Source organism: Hyla sarda, chromosome 3, assembly GCF_029499605.1.
Source record: "Hyla sarda isolate aHylSar1 chromosome 3, aHylSar1.hap1, whole genome shotgun sequence".
In the NCBI taxonomy this organism is placed as follows: Eukaryota; Metazoa; Chordata; class Amphibia; order Anura; family Hylidae; genus Hyla; species Hyla sarda.
The window spans coordinates 420652689-420673735 of record NC_079191.1 but is presented as its reverse complement, the minus strand read 5'-3'; the positions used below and the strand labels follow the sequence as shown (position 1 = coordinate 420673735).

The window sequence follows — 21047 nt, the reverse complement described above, 5'->3', positions numbered from 1 at the left end:
AATTCCGCCCGGAATATGCAAGATCATTCCGTTGTGTGCCCTGTGCAGTGAAGTCCCATTGACAGCTATAGACTGTGATGCATCGGAATTTAAAATCGGAATTCCGCTCGGACATTCCATTGCATGAACGCAACCTTACTGAACATGTTCGTTTTTTTTTCTCCTTTCCCAAATCTGTTTCTTTTGTTTGCTTGAATTTTTTCCCTATATTTTTGTTAGGGCCGCCATCTTGCCTGAGCTGTTTTGTACAGCATTAAGGCCTCTGTCACATTGTCATCAGGCTCCGCTATATGGAGCTCTGTCTGCAATTCCGTCATAACGACAGAAGTTTAGCGGAGAAAAAAACTAGCTCATATACTATTTTTTTTTCTCCAGTAATCTCCCGGATCCCTGACTGGCTCCATTTAAGTCAATGGGGTCCATCGGGACCCAGTGGTGAACCGGTGGAGTCAGTTGTGGTCTTCGATGTTGGGGCTTTTCAACGCAAAAAAAAATTTAAAATAAAAAATTGCCGAACGGACCCAGAAAAGGACAAAGCATAGCCTTAGACATATATTTTACAGCAAGTCCCATGGAAATAGGCAACATTAGAAAGGAGCTGTTCTTTTGACATGAATGGGGAAAAGTTACTGGGCATACTCTGTGACCTTTACAGAGCTCGTTCCACAGGGAGGGGGACGCTGAGCTGTGAGCTTCAACTATTGTTTTCTTCTCTATCTACCAGTATCAACTTTTTGCTGTAATGCTGTACAGATCACTGTTTAAACTTACCCACAATTGATCCCTTTAATGCAAATAAGAATACAACCTCCCCTCCCTCCACCATTTTTAGCATAAATATGTCATATCTGGATGGGGCAAAGGTTGTAGAAAAAAAATAAAAAGGGTTTCAAATAAAAGGGTTTCTGTAGTTACGATACTCATATCACGGATTATTTTTTTGTTTAGTGTTTGTCCATCACATAATATTTCTTGAGACCCTCCTCGTTGTTTGGCCTGGGAACACTTCCGCTCTATTGGATCATATTACATTGGCAATAATGTTGAATTCTAATGATATGAGAGAAAATGCGAGCATGTAGCCTCCGAGCATCATTGACTTCACTGAGCTGTTTCCAGGCCCGTTTAGACAGAGACGAACAGGCAACCGGGTTCCGTGCAGCTATTTATACACAGCGGGAAGAGCTCCGCAAACCACAAGGCTGAACAAATAATGGCCTCCTAATTCTACAACCATTATGATTAAAGCCAAGTTCTCCAGCAGCTCTCAGAAAATTCTGTAGTCGCACAAGTACAATACCATCCTATAGTATTTTTTGGGCTGAAACCGAATTATGTGGGACATGTGTTATCTTTTACCCAGTGGCGACTATTCCTAACATACTACGTACCTGAAGATGCAGCCACCAAATCATGTTATATCAGATTGCCTGTGTTTAATTCTGGGCACTTATAGATGTAGCACACGGTTTCCCAACCATTTTGCCTCCAGCTGTTGCAAAACTACAACTCCCAACTGCCGGAGGCACACTGATTGGGAAACAGTGATGTAGCAGAACTGAGATAGACTTCCATGCTAACTCCATGAATCTCCTTGTTTTGTCTTAGAGTACTAGTCATCAAACCATATTTTCTAAACTAGCTTAGATTATATTCCCTAACTACTCCGAATACACCTCCTGCCCTTAAAAAACATTTCTGAGCTTTTAAAAGCTGTGTATCATATCTTTCCCCTTGCTCACATTGTGTGAGCTCCGGGCAGGAGAAAGTGGGCGTTCCCCAGCAGGTGCAATGTCACTGAAGCCTGTGAGAGCTGTGCCCCCCTCCATGCCCCGCACGCACTTTCTGAGTTTGGTCTCTTTCCAGGCTGGGAGGAGACAAAACTAACTGTTTGACTTGCGCAGCGAACAAAACAGAGCCACCTATTTTTTCAATCACATTAAAAACGTATAAATGTTGATTATTTTAACAGAAAGTAAATAGGAAAGTGTCTTATAATTTACATAATATATTAAAAGTTTAGTTTGGTGACAGGTACTCTTTAAAAGAAATCTCCGGCCAAAATCAAGCAGCTGATCGTGCGGGGTCCGACGGCTGCGCTCCCCCCCGTGATCACCAGGACGGGACCCAGCGCTCAGTGAGAAACTGACAGCCGGTTCACCCGAACTAAACCCAATACACAGGGTTAGGGTACTTTCACACTGCCGTTGTGACCTGGCAGTACACCCGCCATACAACGACGAATGGCGGGAGAAAAATGTGTGCATGCACAGTCTTTTTCTCCCGCCACACTCCTCTAAAACAACGGACCCCATTATAATCAATGGGATCTGGCGGAGCCTAATGGACCCATTACCGGCCGGTCACAACGGCAGTGTGAAAGTAGCCTTATAGTGTGGGTAAACCTGATAAAATTGTTGTATAACTTACCCGGATTGGTGCCAGAGATATCTGTTGTATTAGCCTCCATTGCAAATAACCATCGTTCTTTGGTTATGGAGGCGGGCCCAAAATACTTGTCATCCCTGCCTCCATCCTCTCTGCTCCGATATGGCCTCACACCTGGCGCTTACATGGGGAAGGGCGTCCATAAATTTTCACTAGATGGGCGGGCATATAGGAGCAGAGGGGAAGGAGGCAGGGATGCTGGGTATGCCAGGTCCTGCCTCTATTGCACAAATGCAACTTATACATGTTGGTAGTGGATGCTAATATACTCTGTTTCTCCAGGAATGGCAGCACCGATCTGGGTAAATAATACTTCATTTTAATTCTGATTACCCGCACTATAACCCTGTTTATTGGGTTTAGTGAAGGTGAACCGGCTGTCATTTTTCATTGTGTTAGTCGTTTGCAGACACCCCTAGAGGGAGCTAAAGAACTTGCTGTATACTGTTTATATATTGACTGTTATAGTAACATAGTATGCAGAAAGCTCCTGGCAATATCTTATGAAATGAATGAGCACAAAACTATGAACCTAAAACCAGTATGATGTTAAAAGATGTAGGTTTTGCTTTAAGGCTGGAATTTCACATGCAGTTTTTGATGTCAATATTTTGTTTTTTCATATTCCAGCCATATTCATTTCTTAACATATTTATATACAGGTTGGAGCTACAGTTTTCTGCTGCAGAGCCTCAAATAACCTGCATAAGCATAGATTTTACATGTAATATTCTAGCTGTCTGAAACCACCACAAGGGGGAGCTTCTGGGCTAACTGTAGACTAATCTGTACATTAAACTCAATAATAACACAGTATGCGGTAAGCTTGAAGGCATCACCTGCATAAGTCTGCATAAGTCTGTTTTTTCCCCAAGAAAGTGCAATACCAGACACAAGAGTGACAGGATTTCTGAAACAAATCAGACTGTGTTATGGTGAAATCTGTTGTATTGATCAGTCACTGTATTGATCATTTTATTTATTGATTATATTTTACATTTCTCTACAGATCAGCAGCCCTGGTTCGAGCAACAATGAGCGGCTGCCACACTTCCCCCAAGACCCTCATCATCACGAGTAAGTAATAGCAGCACTCGCTTATGGCTTTTCCTTCAGGCCTCATGTTTTCTGCTGGCATCAATAAATGGCCAAATCAGGAGGCAGAAGAAATGAGCCCCGCGGCATCTATAGGATGTTATACATTTATGGGAACCTGCATGTTGTCCAATCTGCAGGCTCCATATTATAGAGCAGGAGGAGCTGAGAATATTGATATATTTTAAGTTTTTGTAAAAAAAATTAAAGTCGAAATTGTAAATTATTAATCTATTAAATGCAGCCACCAAATTATGTTATATCAGATTTAAAGGAGTACACCATAGACACTTATTACCTATCCACAGGATAGGGATAATTGTCTGATTTTGGAGGGGCCGAATGCTGGGACCCCCGCAGTCTCTTTGTATGGGACCCCTGTAATCTCTTTGTATGGGACCCCTGTAATCTCTTTGTATGGGACCCCCCACAATCTCTTTGTATGGGACCCCCCACAATCTCTTTGTATGGGACCACTGTAATCTCTGTGTATGGGACCACTGTAATCTCTTTGTATGGGACCCCTGTAATCTCTTTTGTATGGGACCCGCGCAATCTCTTTGTATGGGACCCCTGTAATCTCTTTGTATGGGACCCCCCACAATCTCTTTGTATGGGACCCCCCACAATCTCTTTGTATGGGACCCCCCACAATCTCTTTGTATGGGACCACTGTAATCTCTTTGTGTGGGACCCCTGTAATCTCTTTTGTATGGGACCCGCGCAATCTCTTTGTATGGGACCCCTGTAATCTCTTTGTATGGGACCCCCCACAATCTCTTTGTATGGGACCCCCCACAATCTCTTTGTATGGGACCCCTGTAATCTCTTTTGTATGGGACCCGCGCAATCTCTTTGTATGGGACCCCTGTAATCTCTTTGTATGGGACCCCCCGCAATCTCCTGTACAAGGTCCCAGTGTACTGAAAATTTCTGTGTTTTGATGTAGAATGTGATAAGGATGCTTTAGAGGCAGAGATGCAGCGTTCGTGCCTCCCCACCTCTCCTATATTACTGCATAGAGGGGGTGTGTCGTCGCCTCAGTCGTACCCCCCACGATCAGACACTTATCCCCTAGGGGATAAGTGTCTATGGCTGCAGGACTCCTTTAATGCTGGGCACTTACAGATGTAGCACAGTGTTTCCCAAACAGTGTGCCTCCAGCTGTTGCAAAACTCGAACTCCCAGCATGCCCAGACAAATAAAAGGCTGTCCGGGCATGGTACAAATTGTAGTTTTGCAACAGCGGGAGGCACACTGTTTGGGTAACACTGATGTATAGAACTCCATAAATCTCCTTGTTTTATCTGAATACTCTAGGTCTGAGCTCAAACTTGTAAATGATTGATCAGTAGTCCATTGGGCAGTCCTAATCGGGGATTGACTGCTTTCTCTGCAGGCATTCTTATGTATAGATGACATTCAGTGGTTGAAACTGCCCACTGGACTCTTAGATTCCGTCTGGAGCCGGCATTGGCGTAACAAGCCACTGCTTGGACCGCTTGGAAATGTCTCGTCTTCATAGTCCGCAGAGCATGTCCAAGTACGTTCCACCAAAAGAATGAACATTTCTTGTAGAGCGATCAACTTCCCTAAAATAAGACACCCGACGGACTCCATTCAAGTCTACGGGGACCTGGTGGTGTCCGCTGTGCATAGGGTCCGTTCGGTTCCTTTGTTTGGCGCCGAATGGACCCTGATCGGGACAGGGCTCAGTTCTGATGTGAACTTAGCCCAAGTAGTCAAGTGGGTGTTCCTTCTCAGTGATTGACAGCTTTATCTATATGCATGTCTATGCACAACAGTCAATCACTGAGTAGGACCGCCCACTTGACTACTATGAGATTTGCATAAATAAATAAGCTATCCTGGAATTTTTCAACCAAACTATGTATTAATCTGCTCAGCTCCTCCCGCTCTATAACATGATGCAGTATTTCCCAACCAGGGTGTCTCCAGCTGTTTCAAAACTACAACTCCCAGCATGCTGGGAGTTGTAGTTTTGCAACAGCTGGAGACACCCTGGTCGGGAAAGTCTGACATGATGTCTGCGAACTCTGATCCTTGTAAGCGCTGCTTCCACTATCAAGGTGCTGCACCCAGACCCATTGACTTGAACGTGACCAGACTACAATTCCCTGCACAGCTAAGGGTGACCAGGTCCAGCACTGCACACCCTTCATTCTAAGGATTGTTGGGGTCCCAGAAGTCGGACCCCCACAGTTATAAAGTGGTCTATTTAAGCTAAATGTAATGTTAAAGAGTACCTCTCATGATCTTGTTAGATTTTATAATCCTCCCAATTCACCACCCCTTCATAATAAACCAACCCCTGCCTTTATTTTTATAATTTTTTAGATTTCTACCTTGATATTGCTCTGTATTTTCTGCTCAGTCTCAATCAGATTCACAGACTGGGAAGGGGCGTTCCCCAGCAGGCGTGACCTCATCTGAAGCCATACAGGGGAGAACTTCCTCCCTCACTCTGCTACACACAGCCCAGAGCAGTTCAGTGTGAGATGAGCTATGATTGGCTAAGGCTGCACACACCCCCCCTTAGCACTCCAGACTACACTTCCTGATTTTGGACTTCTGCCAGGCCAGCAGGAGTCCAAAGTCTGTGCAAGAGATGGGGGGGGGAAATGTGCTCTGGACAGAGAGGGAGACACCTAGTGGCAGCTTTTTTAAACACAATTACAACATGGAAAACTTCATTTTTATTGTTTAAAACAAAGTAAACTAGAAATATTTTTTATTTACCATAAGGAGTGCAATAGCAAAAATTAGTTTTAATGACAGTGCCCATTTATTACCTCTTTTTTGTTCCAAGCAATAATTTTCTGATTATCTGATTCAATCATAGAAGACTTTGGGGAAGATTTATCCAAACCTGTCCAGAGGAAAAGTTGCTGAGTTGCCCATAGCAACCAATCAGATCGCGTCTTTCATTTATGAAGAGGCCTGTGAAAAATGAAAGTAGCGATCTGATTGGTTGCTATGGGCAACTCAGCAACTTTTCCTCTGGACAGGTTTTGATAAATCTCCCCGTTTGTCTCCCTTTGTAAGGGTTAATTCCCCTCTTTTTTTCCTTCATACGTTATAATTCCCCCGATCAGTCTTTATGATGCACGTTACAAATCGTCGCTCGGATCCGTTAACACTTTCCATATTTGCGTAAGCGAATCTATCCTATACCACCAGGCTGATCCTATAAGAGGTATCGATTGGCGAAAGTGGGTCACGCCGCTGATGAATAAATCTGTTGTGATTTTTTTATTTTTTTTATGTTTTATTGGCATATTGTTATCTGTCCTTTGGGACGGTGAATTTTATGCAAAAGGTCAGAGCACTTTACATCCCCTACAAATATCGCCAGTTCAGTGGTTAAACGCGGGAGCCATTAATTACGCCGGGCGTTGGAATAAGATACGCTTGACTGGGGGAATAATGTGGATGTCAAACTTGGACTTTCACAAAGCATTTGACTAGGGTTCTGCATCTGAGATTAATGACTAGCATCAATTCTCATGAACTTACAGCTATAACAAAGAGCCTTCCTGGTAACCGGCTTCTACGCGCCGAGCGGCCGCAGGAAAAAAATGGGCTTTTATTTTTATTTTTTTTACACTTTGGAGGGAATGCCGGGGGGCTTCTGTGCAGGCTATACCTCTCACTTAAAAAATATATTGCGTTAACCCCTTGTGTTCTGGATATAAGCACAACACCTTTTCAGGCCACGCTACTTGCGGTATTTACATAAGGACTATAAATGCTCTCCATAGATGTCCGTGATGGCTCTGAATTCAACTATGGTGCCCATAGACTTATACTGCACCCTATTTCAATACAAAATTCGTACCGAGTTCTTTGGATGTTTTATTTTGCTAGTATTATCGCTTTGGAAATTTGTATGGTTACATGTTCACCGTACCATGGTACACATAGTGCATAGGTTTACATAGAAAGACAAAAAGGTACCCGCACTCACCGCAAGGAAACAGCAGACCGACTTCTATGGCATCTCGGACAGATCCGACTTCAGGCTGACAGCAGGGCGCTCAGAGTTGAGGCGACTGCCGGCAAAGTTTTGCACAGATCGCGCTTCTTCCGGCCTCGTAAGAGGCCGGAAGAAGCGCGATCTGCGCAAAACTTTGCCGGCAGTCGCCTCCACTCTGAGCGCCCTACAGTCAGCCTGAAGTCGGATCTGTCAGAGATGCCATAGAAGTCGGTCTGCTGTTTCCTTGCGGTGAGTGCGGGTACCTTTTTGTCTTTCTATGTATGCTATTGAGTGACTTCAGGTTTCTTGGTTCCCAGCACCTCCGTACCCACAGGCATCAGGACTCCGCCTTTGCCACAGTGAAAGAACACTAGCCTCCACAGTACATGCTGACATAATTGGTCTTTCTCCACAGCAGTGCCCTCTAGCTTGTGTTAGTTAATAGTGCATAGGGTCCTCCCAATAGGCTCCATTCAGGCACCACTGCAGAGGGTTATGCTGACTCCATAACCCTATGTAAGGCTAACATTGGGGGCCTCTTCACAAGAAAGGGGATAACTAGCTGATTATAGGGGTCTGATTGGATATATAGCAGATTGGTGGGGGTCCGACTGGATATCTAGCGTATCAGTGGAGGTCTGATTGGATATCTGGCTGTTTGGTGGGGGTCTGACTGGATATCTAGGAGGGCGGGGGGGGGGGGGGGTTGATTTGGATATCTGGCCAATTAGTGGGGCTCCGACTGGATAACTAGCTGATCGGTGGGGGTCTTACTGGATATCTAGCTGATTGTTGGGGTTCAGACTAGATATCTAGCGGATCAGAGGGGTCCAACTGGATATCTAGCTAATCAGTGAGGGGTCTGAGAGGGGGTCCAACTGGATATTTAGTTGATCATGGGGGTCCAACTGGATATCTAGCCAATCAGGGAGGCTCTTGGTGATCAGTGAGGGTTGACTGATATCTTTCTGATCGGTGGGGTTCGGATTGATAGTGGTCTGACTGAATATCTAGCTGATCTGTGGGGGTCCAACTGGATATCTAGTGGATAGGTAGGGATCCTAGTGGATATTTAGCTGATCATTGGGGGTCTAACTGGATATCTAGATGATCATTGGGGTCTGACTGGATATCTAGCTGATCTCGAGAAGGAGGTTGATTTTGCACCAAATGAGTGCCAGAATGCATGCTAAGCCACCGCTCCATTCACTGTCTGTGGGACTTCCGAACACCGCAGTGTTCAGCACTCCGCTATGTTCAGAAGTCCCATACAGAATAAATGGCGGACCAGTTGAGCATGTGATCTGCAGCTTCATTCTTTTTAGGGACCTCCAGTCACATAATAGATGGGGGTCCTAGCCGTCATGGCCCCCCACTGATCAGATAAATATCCAGTTGGACCCCCACTGATCAGCTAGATAAAAAGTTGACAGCTTTTGCCCTGACTAACATTTTACTACACCAGCACTGTCCGGAGCATATCGGATTCTTTTACTTACACAGTCAGGCCTACGGGCCCCATATACATAGAGGCATCAGGGGACCTCCTTGCTACTTACGTCTTCCTTCTTGCATCCTGTATTTTCTCAGTGTTCTCCAAGCTGTAATCCTACAACTACAACTCCCATCATGCATAGTGGGAGTTGTAGTTTGGCAACAGCCTCAGAGAGCCACAGCTTGGAGAACACGGCCCTATCTATTACAGTTCTGTACATATTTAAAGAAGACATCAGTATTCAGCTTTTCACGTAACAGATTCTTCGGTGTAAAAACATCTTAAATATGTCTTGCGGCATTAAGCAGCCATAATCTGTCCCTTTCCCAAGCTGGATGTTTTTACTTTATTACAAATTCAATACATGTTACTCACGAGGCTGTGCTTTTACATGATTGCAAATCCAATATATACTGCTAAGTGCGGACAAGTGCTTCAATCTTCACCCGTTCTGAGCTCTTTTAAATTGTGAACTTTTGTTAATCTTGTGCAAAAAAAAAAAAAGAAAAAATACTTAAGGGGGTGTTACGGAAAAATAAAAAACACAATTTTTAAATCTGCTGGTGCCAGGAAGTTAGACAGACAAAAATATTAATCCTTCCAGTACTTCTTATGCTCCAGAGGAAGTTGTGTAGTTCTTTCCTGTTTGACTTCTGCTGACACCTCTGTCTAGAGTAGGAGCAAATCCCCATAGCAAATCTTTACTACTCTGGACAGTTCCTGACACAGACAGAGGTGTCAGCAGAGAGCACTGTGGTCAGACTGAAGAGAATTACACAACTTCCCCTTGAGCATACAGCAGCTGATAAGTACTGGAAGGATTAAGATTTTTAAATAGAAGTTGGTCTGACAACTGTTTGGAGTAATTTCTGGCTCAGAAAATCTAATTTGTTGTAGTTTTTGTTTTCCTTCACATACCTTTAAAACATTTATGACAATGTTTTATGTATATTTATTTCTATTTTATTTTTTCAGCCACTGGTTTAGTCCTGGAACAAGAAAGGACCACAGTCCGGTGAGTGCGACTACTAAAGTGGTTATGAGCATGTTAAATACTTATCTACTGGTGTTTTCTGCCTTCAGAATGCTAGGGTTCTGCAGACATAAGACTCAGTGATCACCTTGTTGACCCTAAAAAACTTTTTTAATGCTGACAGTGCCTATTTAGTCGATCTGTACTGGTGATTGCATAAATGTGGCCTATACGCCATCAGTACCTGCCAGCTGAATGCTAGTGTGGCTGACACCTATCCCCCCACCATCCTCCCTGTTCATTCATACTTAGTTTGGCTTAGCATGTAGCAGGGAGGTAACCTCAGGCTCCTCTGGTTTCAGCTTACCTCCTTTACAGGTGTACTCTGTTGACGTTAGATAGCTTGCAGCTTCCGAGTTCGTGACGTCACGCCCCCTCCATTCATGTCTCTGGGAAGGGGGGTGACGGCCAGTACATAGCCGTCACACCTCCTCCCATAGAGGTGAATGGAGGGGGTGTGGCTGCTGGCATCTCTAGTCACCGATCAATGGAGAACCATTAACCTTTAAAGGGGTACTCCGCCCCTGGCATCTTATCCCCTATCTAAAGGATAGGGGATAAGATGTTAGATTGCCGCGGTCCCGCTGCTGGGGTCCCCGGCGATCGCCACTGCAGCACCGCGCTATCATTACTGCACAGAGCGAGTTTGTTCTGTGCGTAATGACGGGCGATACAGGGGCCGGAGCAGCGTGACGTCATGGCTCCGCCCCTCATGACATCACGGTCCGTCCCCTTAATGCAAGTCTATGGAAGTGGCGTGACGACCGCCACACCCCCTCCCATAGACTTGTATTGACGGGGCGGGCCGTGACGTAACGATGCTCCGGCCCCTATATTGCTCGTCATGACGTGCAGAGCGATCTCGCTCTGCGCAGTAATGATAGCGGGGTGCCCCAGTGGCGATCCCCGGGGTCCCCAGCAGCGGGACCCCGGCGAACTGACATCTTATCCCCTATCCTTTGGATAGGGAATATGATGTCTAGGGGCGGAGTACTCCTTTAAGAACAAAAGGATCAGGCACTGAAATTCAACATGCCTGATCCTTTTTTTCGGAACATCCCCCATACACATTATTATTATCATGATCATTATTATTATTACTATCAAGGGTGCTATAAAAATGAATTATTATCTTCAATAATACAATTATTATTATTATATAATTAATAAAAAAAATATTCATGATATAATAATACATGTAATAATGTTATTGTTATTATTATTATAGAAATATTATTATTACAGAAATATTATTATTATTATTATTAAATTAATACATTTAATAAAGACTATTATTTTTCATTATATAATACATGTAATAATGTTATTATTATTATTATTATAGCTGAGCGAAGTTACAGTGATTTGATTCGTCACAAACTTCTCGGCTCGGCAGTTGCTGACTTTAGCCTGCATAAATGAGTTCAGCTTTCAGGTGCTCCGGTGGGCTGGAAAAGATGTTAACAGTCTTGGGAGAGATACATACATGTGGAAGGAAGGATATAGGAAAGCACCAAATGCCTATGGAAACTCTAGGGTCAGTGATGTCAGCGGAACGGGTGTAGCAAAGCGAGACCGATCAGATTAAGATATGCCGGGCGACGGTGCTAGGATAAAAACGAAAATAGGCTTGTAATACAATGTGTAGCAAAAGAAGAAAAGGTATATCCACACTCACCACCGGGATCGGCTATAGGCGCTCCTAGGTAGAGTTATCCACAGGACCGAGACTGCAGACACGTTGTTTGCTCTCAGAGGCAGAGGCTATAACCGGTTATTTCGCGCATTTGCGCTTCATCCGGCCTGATGAAGCGCAAATGCACGAAATAACCGGTTATAGCCTCTGCCTCTGAGAGCAAACAACGTCTCTGCAGTCTCGGTCCCGTGGATAACTCTACGTAGGAGCACCTGAAAGCTGGACTATTTTATGCAGGCTAAAGTCAGCAACTGCCGAGCCGAGAAGTTCGTGACGAATCGAATCACTGTAACTTCGCTCATTTCTAATTATTATTATTATTATTATTATTATTCATTATATATAATAATAAAAATAATTATTTTATTTATATTTATTATTATGATTCCATTTTTATAGCTCCCTTGGTTCCTTGGAGCTGTACACATGGTAAGGGGTTAACATACATGTGACCTACACTTAAAGGGGTATTCCAGGGGGAAAAAAAACTTTTTTTTTTATATCAACTGGCTCCAAAAAGTTAAACAGATTTGTAAATGGCTTCTATTAAAAAATCTTAATCCTTTCAAGAATTGTCAGCTGCTGAAGTTGAGTTGTTGTTTTCTGTCTGGCAACAGTGCTCTCTACTGACATCTCTGCTTGTCTCGGGAACTGCACAGAGTAGAAGAGGTTTACTATGGGGATTTGCTTCTAAACTGGGCGGTTCGCGAGACACGTGTCATCAGAGAGCACTCAGACAGAAAAGAACAACTCAACTTCAGCAGCTCATAAGTACTGAACGGATTAAGATTTTTTAATAGAAGTAAATTCCAAATCTGTTTAACTTTCTGGAGACAGTTGATATATAAAAAAAATTTTTTTCCTGGATTACCCCTTTAACACAAACAGAGTACAAAGAAGATGACGGACGGATAGAAAGGGCCTACAATTTACAAGGGTAGGGAGGTCATTTGTTCCTATTGAAATCTCAGGTTTATCAGCTGCTGAAGTTGCGTTGTTGTTTTCGGTCTGGCAACAGTGCTCTCTGCTGACATCTCTGCTTGTCTCGGGAACTGCACAGAGTAGAAGAGGTTTACTATGGGGATTTGCTTCTAAACTGGGCGGTTCGCGAGACACGTGTCATCAGAGAGCACTTAGACAGAAAAGAACAACTCCACTTCAGCAGCTCATAAGTACTGAACGGATTAAGAAGGGCCTACAATTTACAAGGTTAGGGAGGTCATTTGTTCCTACTGAAATCGCAGGTTTGTACAACTTTTAGTAGTGTATACTGATAAATTCAAACATACACGACACATGGGGTCTTCAATTGGTCAAATTGCATTAATCTAGCGCCAGTTTAGAAACGTTATACGATATAAATATAGGACTTATTCACAGTGCAAAGCAAAACGTTTCCGAAGATCTCTTCTACATCAGTGGATCTTCAAACGGTGGACCTCCAGCTGTTGCAAAACTACAACTCCCAGCATGCCCGGACAGCCAACGGCTGTCCGGGCATGCATGGAGTTGTAGTTTTGCAACAGCTGGAGGTCCACCGTTTGGATACCATTCCTACTGGTGTAAGGCAACTTTACCTGACATGCTGGTATAAATACCGTAATAAACTTTTTTGTGCACTTTCTAAATCAAATAAAAAATTTCAAAAAATATATATGTATAATCTATAGGTTTGATTTTTGAAGGAAATTATAAAGTAAATATCCTGTAAATTTTGTATTCAACCTTAAGACTTGAAGGAATGAGTCTGGATGTATTAGCCGAGCGTCTGATGTCCAGCGTGTCCTTTATATTCATGGCCAGCGGAGAGCACTGTATTCTCATAAATCAGCCCATTATTGTTTGTATATTTAAACATGACATTTTGTAGTGTTTTAAATTCCAGGAGTGGAAGGGCAATCCTTCATCGCATCGAAGATAAAGGTGTCCCGCGTCTCATCTGACGACTCGGTGGTATAATGTGCGCCGTGCAGAGCCTCGCAGGGGCAGAGTGGAGCGTTCTCCGTCTGTCGTCTATCACCTTCCATCTTAACTCGCCATCTCTTTCTGCATTAACCCTCTCACTGCATGGAGCCATAGAGAACAGGCAGATCCTTCTTGAGTAGTCACTATTCTACATAAATACACACATACGGCGCCGGGTCCGTGCAGACTTTTTATTCTCGCAGTTTTCTTTTAACCTATTTCCCCTTGTACCATTGGGATTTTATTTAAATAATTCAAAACTCAACCCAAATCTGTCAGTACAGGTTTTAATATTATGTTTATATAGTTGTAGTTCTTATTGGTAAAAGTAGATGTGTATATACAGTATGGCTCAATATAATCCAGACTAATAATTTTGTCCTGGTGGCGAGGATTTGGCGGCACGAGCAGTGGCGTATATAGCAATTACATACAAACGGCAGATGATCCCCTTTGAATGCAGTGCTGCCTCTGGCAGGGGCCAGCACTGTCTCCTCTGGCACTTCCTCCCATTCCAAGGCTCCTGTGCCTCCCCCTCTTACCCCACACTAAGCTTGGTGTGACCAGAGAGGAGCTGGAGCAGTAGGGTTAGGTTTGCCTCGGCCCTCAGTCTGTGTTCCCTCTCTCAGCCTGCGCGGCGATCTGTGGAAGAGAAGCTGCCATCAGGAGGTGGCCAGAGGAGAGTGCCCCACTACCATGTGTGTGTGGAGGGGGAACTGTACACCTATCTTGGCATCCTGCCCCTCCCTGCCTTGCACCCTGTCACATGTTACAACTCTGCCCAGTCAACCCGGGACCCCTGATGTCACTCTCCCTACTGCTGCACCTCGTGTCACCCTCCTTCCCGCTGCACCTACTGTCACTGCTGGCAGCTTCCCTTTTACTACACCTCTTATCACAGCTGGCACCCCCCACCAGCTGCACCTCCTCTCACCCTCCTTTCTGCTGCACCTCCTCTCACCCTACTTCCTGCTGCACCTCCTGCCACCGTCCCTCCTGTTGCATCTTTTGTCAGTGCTGTCACCCTCTCTCCTGCTGCACCATCTGCCACTCTCCCTCCTGTTCCACCCTTTGTCAGTGCTGTCACCCTTCCTGCTGCTGCACCTCTTGTCACCCTCCCTCTGGTCACCATGCCTCCTGTGGCACCCTTTGTTACTGCTGTCACCCTTACACGTGCTGCACCTCCTGTCACCCTCCTTCCTGCTGCACCTCCTGCCGCCCTCCTTCCTGCTGCACCTCCTGCCTCCCTCCTTACAGCTGCACCTCCTGCCGCCCTCCTTCCTGCTGCACCTCCTGCCGCCCTCCTTTCTGCTGCGCCTCCTGCCGTGCCTCCTTCCTGCTGCACCTCCTGCCGCCCTCCTTCCTGCTGCGCCTCCTGCCGCCCTCCTTCCTGCTGCACCTCCTGCCGCCCTCCTTTCTGCTGCGCCTCCTGCCGCGCCTCCTGCCGCCCTCCTTCCTGCTGCACCTCCTGCCGCCCTCCTTCCTGCTGCGCCTCCTGCCGCGCCTCCTGCTGCCCTCCTTCCTGCTGCACCTCCTGCCGCCCTCCTTCCTGCTGCACCTCCTGCCGCCCTCCTTCCTGCTGCACCTCCTGCCGCCCTCCTTCCTGCTGCACCTCCTGTCGCCCTCCTTCTTGCAGCACCTCCTGCCGCCCTCCTTCCTGCTGCACCTCCTGTCACCCTCCTTCTTGCAGCACCTCCTGCCGCCCTCCCTCCTGTTGCACCCTTTGTCACTGCTGTGTGATTTTTACATTTCTGATCCCACAAACTACAAAATTGCTGAATTTTCATCACAGGAAAAAGTTAATGACAAATAATTTTAAAGAGTCAATACTATGCCAAACTAGTACAGTTAAACCTACAGCTTGCACAAAAAACTGAAAAATTGCGCTGATCATTTAAAATAAATACAGTCTTGGCCGTAAATGTTCGCACCCCTGTTTTTTTTTCACAGAAAAGAATTGCAGTAACACATGTTTTGCTACACACGTTTCGGCAGTTTCAACGGCTGTCTGGGCATGCTGGGAGTTGTAGTTTTGCAACCACTTTAGGCACCCTGGTTGGGAAACACTGTTGTAGCCAATCAGATAATGGGAATGGTCATACAAGACTGCCGACTAATAGTGGAAGGAGTAAAGCCCCCAGCAGCACAGATTATTTCAGGAAAAGAGGCTAAGTGTTATTGAAATAACAAACATTGAAAAAAAATAATAATAATAAATATATATATATATATATATATATATATATATATATATTAAATAAATAAATAAATGTAAAAAGAAATATATATATATATATATATATATATAAATTATTATTATTTTTTTAATTATTATTATTTTTTATTTCTTAATTTTTTTAACCTCCAAAGTCCCTGTAAAGTAGCTTTTTCCTTTTCCCTTCACGTTGTCCTTGAATGTAACTTTGGGAAGATTGACTATGACAGCGTCCAATGTGACAGCGGATCCCATAGTCAGGAGCTCCATCTCCTCCAGATATTGGAGGCTGATAAGCAGATTGTCTCCTCTGTGTGTGGAGGAGCTCTCCATCTACACGTCAGCACTCAGACAGGTTACGTGGGTTCTTTTGTGACATTATATGTCACCATGTCTGTGAGGCGACGCATGGTAATATTTTGGGTTTTCTTACAGAATGCAGAGCCGCTTGTCCTCTATAATACATTTCAATAAGTCAAGTAGGAAAAATAAATTGTGTTGGAGAGACGTGTTCATGACCGACATAAAACGTTTTGTTTTTTTGGGAATCTTTTGATCGGCAGGGATTAAAGAGTTAATTTGATAACTCTGTAAGGAATTTACAGAATCTCCTTACGATCTGTATACAGTGTTAATTGTGCTGTAGGCTACATCTGTCTATCAATCTATCTATCTATCTACCTACACTGCTCAAAAAAAATAAAGGGAACACTTAAACAACACTATGTAACTCCAAGTCAATGACACTTCTGTGAAATCCCACTGTCCACTCAGGAAGCATCACTGATTGACAATCAATTTCACATGCTGTTGTGCAAATGGAACAGACAACAGGTGGAAATTATAGGCAATTAGCAAGACACCCCCAATAAAGAAGTGGTTCTGCAGGTGGTGGCCACAGACTACTTCTCAGTTCCTATGCTTCCTGGCTGATGTTTTGGTCACTTTTGAATGCTGGCGGTGCTTTCACTCTAGTGCTAGCATGAGATGGAGTCTACAACCCACACAAGTGTCACAGATAGTGCAGCTCATCCAGGATGGCACATCAATGAAAGCTGTGGCAAGAAGATTTGCTGTGTCTCTCAGCGTAGTGTCCAGAGCAGGGAGGCGCTACCAGGAGACGTGGAGGAGGTCGTAGGAGGGCAACAACCCAGCATCAGGACCGCTACCTCCGCCTTTGTGCAAGGAGGAGCACTGCCAGAGCCCTGCAAAATGACCTCCAGCAGGACACAAATGTGTCCACTCAAACGGTCAGAAACAGACTACATGAGGGTCCGATGTCCACAGGTGGGGATTGGGCTTACAGCCCAACACCGTGCAGGACATTTGGCATTTGCCACAAAACACCAAGATTGGCAAATTTGCCACTGGTGCCCTGTGCTCTTCACAGATGAAAGCAGGTTCACACTGAGCACATGTGACAGACATGACAGAGTCTGGAAACGCCGTGGAGAACATTCTGCTGCCTACAACATCCTCCAGCATGACTGGTTTGGCGGTGGGACAGTAATGGTGTGGGATGGCATTTCTTTGGGGAGCAGCACAGCCCTTCATGTGCTTGCCAGAGGTAGCCTGACTGCCATTAGGTACCGAGATGAGATCCTCAGACCCCTTGTGAGACCATATGCTGGTGCGGTTGGACCTGGGTTCCTCCTAATACAAGACAATGCTAGACCTCATGTGGCTGGAGTGTGTCAGCAGTTCCTGCAAGAGGAAGACATTGATGCTATGGACTGGCCGCCCGTTCCCCAGACCTTATTCCGATTGAGCACATCTGGGACATCATGTCTCGCTCCATCCACCAATGCCACGTTGCACCACAGACTGTCCAGGAGTTGGCGGATGCTTTAGTCCAGGTCTGGGAGGACTTCCCTCAGGAGACCATCCGCCACCTCATCAGGAGCATGTCCAGGTGTTGTAGGGAGGTCATACGGGCACGTGGAGGCCACACACGCTACTGAGCTTCATTGTGACTTGTGTTAAGGACATTACATAAAGTTGGATCAGCCTGTAGTGCGGTTTTCCACTGTGATTTTGAGTGTGACTCCATATCCAGACCTCCATGGGTCGATAAATTTGATTTTCCATTGATAATTTTTGTGTGATTTTGTTGTCAGCACATTCAACTATGTAAAGACGAAAGTATTTAATAAGATTAGTTCATTCATTCAGATCTAGGGTGTGTTATCTTAGTGTTCCCTTTATGTTTTTTGAGCAGTGTATCTATCTATCTCATATCTATCTGTCTCATATCTATCTGTCTCATATCTATCTCATATCTATCTATCTCATATCTATCTATCTATCTCATATCTATCTATTTATCTGTCAGGTAAATATGCTTTGTGTGCATTCCCAAGTCATAGTTCTGGGGGTCCTAGTTCTAATTGAGGATATCCAACTGTTTTATGGCTTCATGGGGAAAAAAATATGTAAATTAACTTTCATCCAGAAGGAACAAAAGTTTTGCTTTACTGCCACCTGTAGGCAGCTACAATGTAAGAACTTTCAACATGACATAGTAGCTAAATGAGGGGAAACTTAGTGGTATACATCAGGGAATTGCATATACCTCAACTTACAAGCCAAACACAGTGTAAACCGAGCCATATGTGACCATAATAGAAGACAACAAGCTATTTTGCCCTCGTAGTCCAAAGCAAAGAAATTACTTCAGTTGCTCTCAGATAATATTGTATTTTGTAAATTCTCAATATCATTTTACTTTTTTTCTCTTTTCAGCTTTTACGGGATACTCGTTCAGATCGGGGGCACAAGAAGAACTGTTCAGTCAAAACAGCCAGCAGGTGGGTAGCCACAGATCCAGAGCCGTAATTGGTTGGTCGCCACCTGCTACTTCGTTAAAAGGATTATCTAAAAATTATAAATTATCACCTCTCCACAGGGTTGGTGGGGGTCCGACCTCCGGTCAAAACAACGAAAATCTCTAGTCACGCCCCCTCCCATAGACTTGCATCTAGGGTGTGTGGCCGTGACGTCATGTGCAGGGCGCGGCAGTGATGTCACGATCCTCCGGAGCTGCACCCAACGCTCTAAACAAGTACCGGTTGCAGCAGGGAGATTGCGGGGTCCCCCGCATTCAGACCTCTTATCCCCTATCCTTTGGATAGGGGATATAATGTCTAGGGGCGGAGTACCCCAATAATTGTCTGTTGGACTTTCGAGCGTAGCCTGAGATATGCCCTAACAGTTGCCTGTGCAGTTGACTTTTTTTTTTAATTACCGTATATACTCGAGTATAAGCCGAGTTTTTCAGCACGATTTTTCGTGCTGAAAACACCCCCCTCGGCTTATACTCGAGTGAACTCCCCCACCCGCAGTGGTCTTCAACCTGCGGACCTCCAGAGGTTTCAAAACTACAACTCCCAGCAAGCCCGGGCAGCCATCGGCTGTCCGGGCTTGCTGGGAGTTGTAGTTTTGAAACCTCCGGAGGTCCGCAGGTTGAAGACCACCGCTGCCTTCGACATCATCCAGCCCCCTCTCACCCCCCTTTAGTTCTGTACAGTACTCACCTCCGCTCGGCGCTGGTCCAGTCCTGCAGGGCTGTCCGGTGAGATAGTGGTTCCGGGCTGCTATCTTCACCGGGGAGGCCTCTTCTAAGCGCTTCGGGCCCGGCCCCAGAGTAGTCACGTTGCCTTGACAACGACGCAGAGGTACGTTCATTGCCAACGTACTTCTGCGTCATTGTCAAGGCAATGCCTCTATTCCGGGCCGGAAGCGCGGAGAAGAGGTGCCCCCAGTGAAGATAGCAGCCCGGAACCACTATCCCACCGGACCACCTCCTCACCGAACAACCCTGCAGCCCCGGACCAGCGCCGAGCGGAGGTGAGTACTGTACAGAACTAAAGGGGGGTGAGAGGGGGCTGGATGATGTTGAAGGCCGCAGTGGTCTTCAACCTGCGGACCTCCGGAGGTTTCAAAACTACAACTCCCAGCAAGCCCGGACAGCCGATGGCTGCCCGGGCTTGCTGGGAGTTGTAGTTTTGAAACCTCTGGAGGTCCGCAGGTTGAAGACCACTGAGGCCGGATGATAAGAGGATGATGAAGGGGGGGTGTGGGATGATGACAAGAGGATGATGAAGGGGGGTGGGGATGATGACAAGGGGATGATGAAGGGGGGTGTGCGGGATGATTACAAGGGGATGATGAAGGGGGGTGGGGATGATGACAAGGGGATGATGAAGGGGGGTGGGGATGATGACAAGGGGATGATGAAGGCGGGATGTGTGGGATGATGACAAGGGGATGATGACAGGTGATGATGATGAGGGTCTGGATGATGAAAGGCGGTGATGATGATGAGGATGTTAATGACGGGTCTGGATGATGACAGGGGGGATGATGTATTTCCCACCCTAGGCTTATACTCGAGTCAATAACTTTTTCCTGGGATTTTGGGTTGAAATTAGGGGTCTCGGCTTATACTCGGGTCGGCTTATACTCGAGTATATACGGTAATCAAAGTCCCAAAAAAACATTAATTCTATATTTACGGTGTATGTCCACACTTGTCTAGACCTGTACTATAAAGTTCGGCCCTTTATTCATTTTAATTGTAAACACTGTAACAGTAAAAGGAAAACACCATTAGCAAAACTGCTTTTTTTATGCCCTATATACTGAAAGAAGATAAAAAAATAAGATTTTTATTCTATGTACTTGGGCTCGGGACACAGTTAAAATGAAAAAAAAAAAAAAAGAGAATAAAACTTATACTTACCCTCCTTGCTTCCCTGCCACTGCCTCTACATCAGTCACCATTGTGCTGCACTTCTTTGTGTCTGTGTCGGCACAAGGACCTTTCTGCTCATCCAATCAGTGGCCCTAACAGTGTCCCAGTGTTCCGAGGTGGGAGGGTCCTTGTGCCGAGACTGATACCAAAAAAGTGTTTGCAGCAGGGACTGGCAATATATGGCGGTCGAGGAGCAAGGAAGGTAAGTCAAAGTTTTAGATTTTAATCTATTTAACTAAGCCCTGAGCCCAAATTGGGACAAAAAGCACACCAAAATACTCCTTTTAAATGCTACCATATATTTCCCCCAAGATTATTCCTAAAAAAAGGTATAACGCATCCTGGAAATA

At 45.2% G+C, this 21047-nt stretch overlaps 1 protein-coding gene across 1 annotated transcript in view; it reads left to right on the top strand.

The window, feature by feature from the left end:
* GPATCH2 (G-patch domain containing 2) overlaps window positions 1–21047 on the top strand; it is a gene marked incomplete at its 5' end in the record, with an annotated part of 142346 nt that overhangs the window by 64249 nt on the left and 57050 nt on the right. The window contains 3 exon segments of the mRNA XM_056568351.1: window positions 3458–3525; window positions 10011–10050; window positions 18687–18751. Of these exon segments, the coding sequence (XP_056424326.1) occupies window positions 3458–3525; window positions 10011–10050; window positions 18687–18751 (173 nt within the window).